General features: G+C 54.1%; 1 protein-coding gene across 15 annotated transcripts in view; it reads left to right on the forward strand.

Annotated features, from left to right (window-relative positions):
* Positions 1–9,449, forward strand: part of RGS3 (regulator of G protein signaling 3) — a 152,929-nt gene extending 143,480 nt beyond the window's left edge. For 7 of the 15 annotated variants that reach the window (XM_063696667.1, XM_063696668.1, XM_063696669.1 and 4 more), the window contains 5 exons: positions 2,946–3,061; positions 6,095–6,196; positions 6,585–6,646; positions 7,265–7,431; positions 8,487–9,449. In XM_063696667.1, the coding sequence (XP_063552737.1) occupies positions 2,946–3,061; positions 6,095–6,196; positions 6,585–6,646; positions 7,265–7,431; positions 8,487–8,672 (633 nt within the window). In that variant the 3' untranslated portion in view covers positions 8,673–9,449. Of the gene's footprint in view, positions 1–2,945; positions 3,062–3,572; positions 6,004–6,094; positions 6,197–6,584; positions 6,647–7,264; positions 7,432–8,486 lie in introns of those variants that run through there. The other 8 variants (XM_031014559.3, XM_019033924.4, XM_004048484.5 and 5 more) reach the window with 2 other exon arrangements.
* The last annotated feature ends 439 nt before the right edge of the window (positions 9,450–9,888 follow it).

Genomic DNA, 9,888 nt, shown 5'->3' on the forward strand with positions numbered 1-9,888 from the left:
GGCTGGGCTGGATCAGAGAGGGCAGCCATGGATGGCCAGGGAGCCCCAGAAGTCCGACCAGGACCAATAGGGAAACCAGCTGAGCCCTGCTCACAGACGAGCGCTCAGTCACTAGTGGGCTCTGGACCCAGACCACAGTTCTCTGCTACTTGTTAGTTCAGAGAGCCCAGGCCAGTTATCAAACTGCCCTGGGCATCTGTTTCCTCAGCTGCACACTGAGGGGAAATATCAGTAACTAGCTCTTAGAATCGTTGCCAAGATTAAATGAGATAAAGTATGTTAAAACACTTTGGCCCAGCACCTGACATGTAGTGAACGCTCAATAAATAATGGCAAAACCCATGCTAGCTGGGAGTACTTGCTCACTGCTGTGTGTTGGGCGCTGTGCTGAGCACGTCCCCGTGTTAACTTACATAATCCTCACCACAGCCCTTTGAGGGAAGTCCGGTTATTACTCGCATTTTACAAATAAGGAAACTGAGGCACAGAGAGGGATGTAACTGAGCTAAGGTCAATGAGCTAATAAAGGATTGAGCTAAGCTTCAAATCCAGGCAATTAAAAATCTACACTCTTAATCATTACTATAATTACAGTTATAATTACAGTAAGAATTATAATTATTGTTCTAAGAGGTGGTGAGCTCCTAGTCCCTGGAGGTGGCTGGATGAGGCTGGGCAGGGCCCAGGGATTCTGCCTGGAGTGAAGGAAGGGTTGCATGGTCCTGGACTCACCTCCATCTGCTTTTCAGCTGGACAAGGTCACATAGTGAGACAGTGGGGAGAAGATGGAAAGGAGAATCCCTTTGGAGGGCCTTTGCAGGCTAGGCCCTGGGCAGTCCTTGATGCAGCTGTGGGAGGGGAGGGAAGAGTCTGAGGAGCCACTCTGGCCACCTCCAAGGTCAGAGGCCAAAGCCTCCCTGCAGCTATGGTGAGTCCCTAGGGCTGGGAATCAGAACCCGATTTTTTCACCTCAATTTCTCCTTGGCTCACAGGCTCTTCTTGGTGCTGGGGTTTCCCCAGCAGCCCAGGGGGCTGACTCCTAGGGCCAGAGCTGCCCAGCCCCTCTGCCAGGCTGCTGGGCTTGGGTCAGTCCCTGCCGAAGACACTCTCCTCCCCGCAGTGGAAGGAAGAGCCCATTTCCCAGCAGCGCAGAGGCTGGGGATGGCGGCTGGGTGGGAGTGGTCCCCAGGCCCATTGTGTGGAGCCGATAAAGTACGGAAGCTGAGGTTAGAATGGGAGGAAGCCCAGGGCCCGAGGGCTCTTTCCCACGGGTGGGGGCCTTGGGCATGGCCTTGCCAGGCCAGCATGAGTGCAGCCTGTATGTGCACTGAAGGGTGCCCTGAATGGTGACAGTGGTAACACTCACTGGGCAATGACCACTGGTTACTGAGGTTAGCGTGGGTGCCAGGACTGGGCCTTGGGGTCCAGAGTTTATCCTGGTGAACCTTCCATCAGCCCTGTGAAGTGGCTGTCACTATGCCTAAGCCATAGCTAAAAAATGGAAGCCGAGAGGCTAGGAAACTTACCCAAAGTTGGTGAAAGCAGGATTTATATCCAGGTCTGGTTCCAAACCCTTGCTCTGAAATCACATACCATATGGTGTGTGCCTCTGTGTGCACGTACACACATGTGTGTTTACAACTCTGGTGGGGCAGCATTCTCAGGAAGGAGGCAGCACTTCCCGAGTCTTTCACGGGAAACATTAAAATGTGTTCTGACCTTGCATTTTTGAGTAGCAGCATCCTCTGGTGGAGAAACACAGGCCTTGAATTGAGGCAGATTCCAGCTCTGTCACTTACATGCTGGGTCTCCTTGGGGAAGTGACTTAAATTCTCTGAGCCTCTATTTACTTCATAGGTTTATTGTGAGGTTTAATGAGATAGTATCTGAATTATGCCCCATCCAGGGTCTGGCCTATAGTATGAGCTAAATGAAGGTGTAATTCATCCATCCATCCACTCATCCACTCCTTCATCCATCCACCCACCCACCCACCCATCCATCTATTCACCCATGCATTCATCTACCATCCACCCACCCACCCACCCATCCATCTATTCACCCATGCATTAATATATCCATCCACTCATCCACTCTTCCATCCATCCACTCATCCACTCTTCCATCCATCCACTCATCCATCCATCCACCCATCCATCCATCTATCCACCCACCCACCCATATATTCATCCATCCATCCATCCACTCATCTATCCATCCACCTATCCACATATCCATCCATCCATCCATCTATCCATCCATCCATGCAGGTGGGAGACTCACAAAAGCATCCCCCGAGGAAGGAATTGCACATGGAGATGAAGACCTTCTGTTGGTTGGAAGGCAGAGTTGAGGAGGTTGCTGAAGTAGGGGCCAGGCTGGAGAGATAACTGAAGGAATAACTGAATGGAACTTTCTGCCCTGATCCTAAGATGGTAGATCCGGTCATGTTATGGAGTTTGAATGTTATCCCGAGGGCACCTAGGGAGCCATGGAAAGCTATAAGGCAAGAGAGGTGCACTCAGGCCTGTGTAATGATTTATTTTATACACTGCTGACCATCTCAGGTCTCCTTTGAACTTCAGAATCCTGACTTAATCATTATGATCCTGATTTTAGAAATTAAGGAATAGAGGCTTAGAGAGGGGCAGGGATTGGCCTAGTGACACAGCAGAAGCCCTGCCCTCTCACCTGCTCACTGCCTGCAATGAAGCCTCTGTCCTGAGTGCCAGCCGTCTGGCTTCTCCCCAGTGAGCTGGGGACCTGACTGTCCCAGGAGGAGATCCCTGTGGCCGGAGAGTCTGCCAGGCCGATTCCACTTCATGGCCAGGCTGTTCCCAGCAGTGGGGTTTCCCTCCCTCACCTGTGTGCCGGGGGTGGGGGCTTTGGGGATGGAAGGGGCTGGTGGCAGGGAATGTTGGGTCTCTGAGCCTCTCTTTACTTAGGCAGGAGTTCCTGGGCGCCCAGACTGCATCGTGTCTGTCTTCTCTCCGCAGATGAGCGGGGCTGACACCGTTGGGGATGATGATGAAGCCTCCCGGAAGAGAAAGAGCAAAAACCTGTACGTTGGGAAGATCCCTGGCTTCTGCGCTCCTCTTCCTCCCTTGCCCCAGGGCTTGTCTCTCCTCTAGGGGTCCAGGTGGGGAGAAGAGGTTGTGCCTGGTCCCGCCCACAACCCCAGACAGACACCAAGGAAAAACTGGATCTTGGAACTTTGCAGTGACCCCAAAGTGGGGTCACCTGGGTCCTGAGCATTCTCTCCAAGTGAGGCAAAGTGCTGATTCAGTACCCGGAAGCCACAGTGAACCAGAGGCAACCAGCCCGGTTGCCCTGGCTTTAGCCCAGCTTCTGAGCCAAGCAGGGACCGAGTGACTTCAACAACTCCTTTGCTCCCTCTGGGCCCAAAAGTGACCTGAGAAGGGGTGGAACTGACAGTCATCGGCTCCTCTTTCTCTTCCTGAGCTCCTGAATGCTAATAGTCTCAGGCATTGCCGGGAGGGGGCGCTGCTGGCCCAGCTGCCGAATCCCGCACTCGCCAAGCCTTTCTGGCCACACTCAGGCCTTCTTATACTATAGGGTGTTTGTTAGAGGTGTCAATGAAAAAGATGTGTGTGTGGGTTCTCAGGTCTCCTTCTACCCCCAGGCCTAAGACCCTGGAGACTCGGGGGAGGTATAGGGAGGAGGCAGTGGGGTGCATGCACAGTGACACCTCCAGAGGAAGCCCCTCCCCACCAGGTCCTGTAGCACCCACCACTAGGCAGGAATTGGGCTATGGGGAGGAGCCTCCTGCAACCCTCTTCTCTGGCCTTGACCTTGGGTGGGGTCCACTACCCTAGAAAGCCTTCCTCACCCCAGCTGCCTTGACCTCTCCAGCTTTCTGCAGCAACTGTTGGCTTCTCTTACTCCACAGCCAATTGCACTTTCTTAGCAAGGTGAAATGCATAAACCAAAACAGTCCCTTGCACCAACCATCTTCACTTAACCTTTTGTAGGATGAGAGAGGATCCAGGGGGTGCCAGGACTGTTGAATGTGGTGCTGGAAGTGGGAGGTGTGGGGAAGCAGTGTGTGGCGCAGAGGGCAGGCATCCCGGGTGCTGGAGCAGCCCTGTCTAGCCTCCTTTCAATGTAGGTGCTGCCTTTTGAATTGCCTGAAGCCCACACATTTTTTTTTTTGGAGACAGAGTCTCCTTCTGTCACCCAGGCTGGAGTGCGATCTTGGCTTGCTGCAACCTCCACCTCCCAAGTTCAAGCAGTTCTTGTCCCTCAGCCTCCCAAGTAGCTGCGATTACAGGTGTGTGCCATCACACCCAGCAAATTTTTTTTGTACTTTTAGTAGAGATGGGGGTTTTGCCATGTTGGCCAGGCTGTTTTCAAACTCCTGGCCTCAAGTGATCTTCCCGCCTCGGCCTCCCAAAGTGCTGGGATTACAGACATGAGCCACCATGCCTGGCCTCTGAAGGTCATACTCTTAAAAGCTTAGACGAAGAGTCTTAGAACATCTACGGTAATAATAAGAATAACCATTAATGTTTATTATGCCAGGCACTGTTCTGTGCGTATTTCATATGTAATCTAATTTAATCTTTACCACTACTTTTATTTTCCGTTCCGTTCTTTCTTATTGACCTTACCCTTATTTTACAAATGAATAAACTACTGTGCAAAGAGGCTAAGTTACATGGCAAGAAAGTGGTGGGGTTGGGACCTGGAGACCTGGCCTGCTGGCTTCTGTTTGACAGGAAACAGCTTGACAGAGAAAAAACCTTGATAGGAAACTTGAGAGGTCAGGAAACGTGTCAAAGGGCACACAGCTGGTAACTGCTGGAGCTGGGATTTGAACCCAAGACTAGCTCCAGAGCCTGGGCTCAGCCTCCCCTGGAGGACTCTCCTTCATTAGACAGGGTGTCTAGGTCTTAGTGCCATTTTAAGCTTGAATAGCATCAGAAGTATAAATGCTTCAAACTTACTAAACCCCCTTGAAAGTTTAATTATTTAAATTTCTTTTGCACGTCTTTAGTTATGTGATTTTTGAATAATCAATTTTTCATTTTCATTTTTGGTTTGAGTCAGCATTTTCCATCTTTGGGAGGATGGAGACCAAAACTTAAAGTGAAACATTTATTATTCGAAAATCACAAAACCATGCACACAACATTAAATAATTAAACTTTAAAATGGTGTTTTTGTAAGTTTATAGGACTTGTACTTCTGAAGTTATTCAGGCTTAAAACTACTAAGATGTTGGGGTCCTGCTGTATATTCATGACTGGATGTCGCCAATGCAGGTGACTGAGGCTGAGAGGCCGGCTGGCAGGAGCCATTCTCTGGGAGGTGCCCTTTACAGGGGGTCTAGGGAAAAGAGGGGCGAACATGAGCAAGAGGCATTTAACTCCTTTCTTGCCAGCAGTTTCACCCAGCGCTGAATTCTGCTGCCTCCTTGGGGACCGGCAAGGCTAAAAATGGTTCTTGGCTAAAAATAGCCAGTCCTGCCACCCCGGTGGGCAGTGCCTCCCCTGGCTCCCTCCTTCCCTCTCAGCAATTTGCTGACTTGTCCCCCACCCCCCACCACTGTCTCCCTGTTGCCATGGTAACGAGGAGGCCAGTCACAAATAGCTGGGACTGGCTTCCTGCCGGGGCGGCCCCAGAGGCTGTCCCTTGCAGACACATGCCCCTTTCACGGCTCCCTCTCAGGGTTGGCCAGAAGGAATTTTTTTTTCCGCTCCCCCTCCTGGTCCCTCCCATTTCCTGGCTCCTCCTGTCTGAGTCCCAGCCCAGGCTTGTGCCTGGGAGTCCAGTCATCAGGCCAGGATTCCAGCGAGCGTGTGTGGCTGCAGCCTGCACCGTTGCTGCCTGCTGCCCAGGACGCGGGGTGGGGGACAGGAGCCAGAGTGGTGCCTCCTGCAGACCAATCTGCGGCCCCAAGGTGGGGGGCCCTACAGAGATGCTCCGAGGCATGTACCTCACTCGCAACGGGAACCTGCAGAGGCGACACACGATGAAGGAGTAGGTGCCCTCGACCCAGCTCTCCCGACTCTGGATTTGCAGGGGCGAGTGGGCCAGGCTGAGCAACGCTCTTTTCTGCTTCTGTCCCCAGAGCCAAGGACATGAAGAACAAGCTGGGGATCTTCAGACGGCGGAATGAGTCCCCTGGAGCCCCTCCCGCGGGCAAGGCAGACAAAATGATGAAGTCATTCAAGTAGGTCCTCCCTGGCACCCTGGGACCCTTTGAGGAACTCACTGGCTCCCCGGGGAGTAGGACTGAGTGGTAGGGTTGAGGGGAAGGGGCTTGCCGGCTTGATCCAGCTCTGGGGAGACAGAGGCTTTCACAGAGGGAGCTGGGTACCTGGCAAGCAGCTACCCTCACAGGGAGCGGCTGCCCTAGGGGGAAGGCTAGGTGGGGTGGAGATGGGGGCTGGAAAGGACCCTGGCCCCGGGAAAGAGGGTGGGCCTCCTTCCTGGGCGCCCCAGCTGGGCTCAGCTGCAGCCTGGGCCCAGGGCAGTAAACAAAGGCCGCCTGGCCCAGCCTCCCCCAAGGTTCCCAAGCCTCTCAGTGCCCTCACTGTGTTTCCTCCCTCACCCCTCAGGCCCACCTCAGAGGAAGCCCTCAAGTGGGGCGAGTCCTTGGAGAAGCTGCTGGTTCACAAATGTAAGTTGGGCCTGCCTGCCCACTCCCTGTGCCCTCTCTCCCTCTCCCCTTCACCCCCATTCAGACCCTGTGTAGCTGGTGCTAGAGAGGCCGCCTTCCCTCTCCTCGGCCGTCAGGGTGTCCTTGCTGTTGCGGAGGGGCTGAGCCCAAGCTGAGGCCCTTGGTCTGGCCTTGGAGCCAGCTTCTGCCAGCCCCTCCCCGTCCATGTGAGCTGGCACTGTCTGCCAGAGGCCCGTGGGACCTGTGTGCTCAGATCCATATTCCCAGAATAAGAAGAAACATTTCTACGTACTGAGGGCTTTCACGGCGCCAAATGTGCCTGCCATCTCATGGGCAGGGTCCCATCGGCTCCTCCCAGGGCTCTGGGAGACAGAATCGATAGTCCCCATTTCACAGATGAAGACACTGAGGCATAGAGAGGGGGAGAACCCGCTGAGACCCTGAAAGAGGCAGTGGCAGGGCTGGGGCCACATCCCAGGGCTCCTGGCTGTCGGGGACGGGCATTGTACTCAGCTCCCAGCACGCCCATCTTCAAAGTCCTGTAGGGGTAAGCTGGGGCATCTTAAGGGCAGGAGAGGCTGACTTTGCCTCTTACCCCAGGATCTGTTCTCCTCACAGATGGGTTAGCAGTGTTCCAAGCCTTCCTTCGCACTGAGTTCAGCGAGGAGAATCTGGAGTTCTGGTTGGCTTGTGAGGACTTCAAGAAGGTCAAGTCACAGTCCAAGATGGCATCCAAGGCCAAGAAGATCTTTGCTGAATACATCGCGATCCAGGCATGCAAGGAGGTAGGACCTCAGGGCAGACCCTCAGCTCCTCCAATCCCCAGGGCCCAGTGGCCCTTCAGCTGCAAGGTGGCAGCCAGCAGCACAGGAAGGGGAGAGGCCAGAATGACTCCATGAGCCCAGGTACCCAGCAGGGAAGATGCAAGCTAGGATCAGGGGAAGAACAGAATCCCAGTTAGTAATAAAAATGGCCACCACCAAGGCACTGCCGCATGCCAGGCATGTGCTGAGCCCTTTATGTATGCGTTCTCATGTTTAATCCACACAACAACCTGTGAAACGAAGAGACAGGCTGGGCACAGTGGCTCATGCCTGTAATCCCAGCACTTTGGGAAGCCGAGGCAGGTGGATCACTTGAGGTCAGGAGTTCGAGACCAGCCTGGCCAACAGGGCAAAACCCCGTCTCTACTAAAATTACAAAATTAGCAGGTGTGGTGATGGGCGCCTGTGGTCCCAGCTACTCGGGAGGCTGAGGCAGGATAATCGCTTGAACCTGGGAGGCGGAGGTTGCAGTGAGCCGAGATCGCACCACTGCACTCCAGCCTGAGTGACAGAGCGAGACCCTGTCTTGAAAAAAAAAAAAAAAAAGAAAGGAGACAGTCTTAGAGAGACAAATCATAATTGCTCCCATCTATTGAGTGTCTACTATGTGCCAGGCACTATGTGCAAAGCACATTATATGGATGATCTTGCTTGGTTTTCACGCTTTGAGGAATGTACTATTATTCCTAGCTGGTAGATAAGACAACTGAAGCTCACCGCACTTAAGTAATTTGCTTAAAGTCACACACCCAGGTGTGGCACTGCTAGGATTTAAACCCAGGAAGCCTAACCCTCAGGGTGGTATTTTCAGCCTTATAAATGCTGCCAGCCCTACAGGAAATGACTGAGCCAGGACTTGAATCCTCTGGTCTGAGGGTCTCTACTTCTGATGAACCTTAAGATGTGGGGCAAAGGGGCTTGGAGGTGAGAGGCTGGATGGGTCCCTTCCAGGCACATGGGCCCTAGGGTCAGTCCCCAGCAGGCAGCCCTGACCATGTCCCCCTCTGCCTCCCCAGGTCAACCTGGACTCCTACACGCGGGAGCACACCAAGGACAACCTGCAGAGCGTCACGCGGGGCTGCTTCGACCTGGCACAGAAGCGCATCTTCGGGCTCATGGAAAAGGACTCGTACCCTCGCTTTCTCCGTTCTGACCTCTACCTGGACCTTATTAACCAGAAGAAGATGAGTCCCCCGCTTTAGGGGCCACTGGAGTCGAGCTCAGCGTTCACACCAGGTGGGCTGGGTCCCCTGCCCACCTGCCTCCCTCCCCCCTGTGACGGAGGGGGCAAGCAAGCCCCCAGAGGCTGTGTCTCTGGACAGACGGATAGACATACGGAAGCGAGGCCTGGACCAAGAGAGGCCCAGGCTACTGGAGGAGTAGAAGGATGGGCCCCGTGGGGTCCCCACTGCCCCGGTACGAGGGGGCTCAAGACCCTGGCAGGTCAGGGGCCCTGGCCAAGCCAGATCTGGAGCTGCTGCTCCCTGCTGCGGAGACCGCGGAGGCTTCGCGTTGACCAAGTTCCTTAAAGAACTGGCTGATGGGGCAGGAGGTCCAGGCCTGGGCTCTCGGGCCCTCCTGGAGGGCCATTGGAGCTTGCAGCTCAGACCCCCACTTTGAGTTTTATTTATTTAAATAGTAGTTGGATGCTTGGCACGTCGTCCTGTAATAGGAAATCCTTGCCTCATCAGTTTTCCTGATTTACAAGTGCAATATTTTAGCCAATGCCTTGGGAGAAGCTGCCATACAAAGGTGGACACCATTCTCCAGCTTCAGGGGATATGCTCGTCCCAGGCACCAGTGGCAGGCAGCTGGCCTTCTGGACTAAGGCAGCCTGGGGGGACACTGCAGTCTGGCTACACACAGAGATCTGGCACCCCCTGGGTGGAGTGTCCCTCGGGGGCTTTGGGAAAGCATGGCACCCTCAGACCACACAGTAGCCGAGTTCTGGAGCAAATAAAAGGCCTGTGTTATTTCTTGTTCTTGACCCTTTTTGTGTGTTCCTGGTCTTGAGCCTTCCCAGGGTGGCTGGGGCTGGGAAGGTTGGTCGTTGGGCTGTTGATTCAGCCACTGCTCTCTTGCCATCACCTGCCCCCATCCTGGAGCCCAACACACTGATACACTGGTGAGGGCTGCTCTCCCACGCCTTCCTCTGTGCCAGGCACTGTGCCACTCATCCTAGTGGTCACTGCATCTCCTTCCCAAGCCTGGGAGGTAGGGCTTATCCCCATTTTACAGATGAGGAGATGGAAGCACAGACAGGGAAGGTCACGTAGCCAGCAGGTGGCAGGGGTTCAGCCCAAGTCTGACTGTCTGCAAAGCCTGGGCTCTGCCGGCTACAGGATGGAGTCCTTGCTTGTCGCCAGCTGGCCACATGTCTTTCAGCAAGTTCCTTCACTTCTCTGCCTCGCCACACCC

This window comes from Gorilla gorilla, chromosome 13 (assembly GCF_029281585.2).
Source record: "Gorilla gorilla gorilla isolate KB3781 chromosome 13, NHGRI_mGorGor1-v2.1_pri, whole genome shotgun sequence".
Lineage (NCBI taxonomy): Eukaryota > Metazoa > Chordata > Mammalia > Primates > Hominidae > Gorilla > Gorilla gorilla.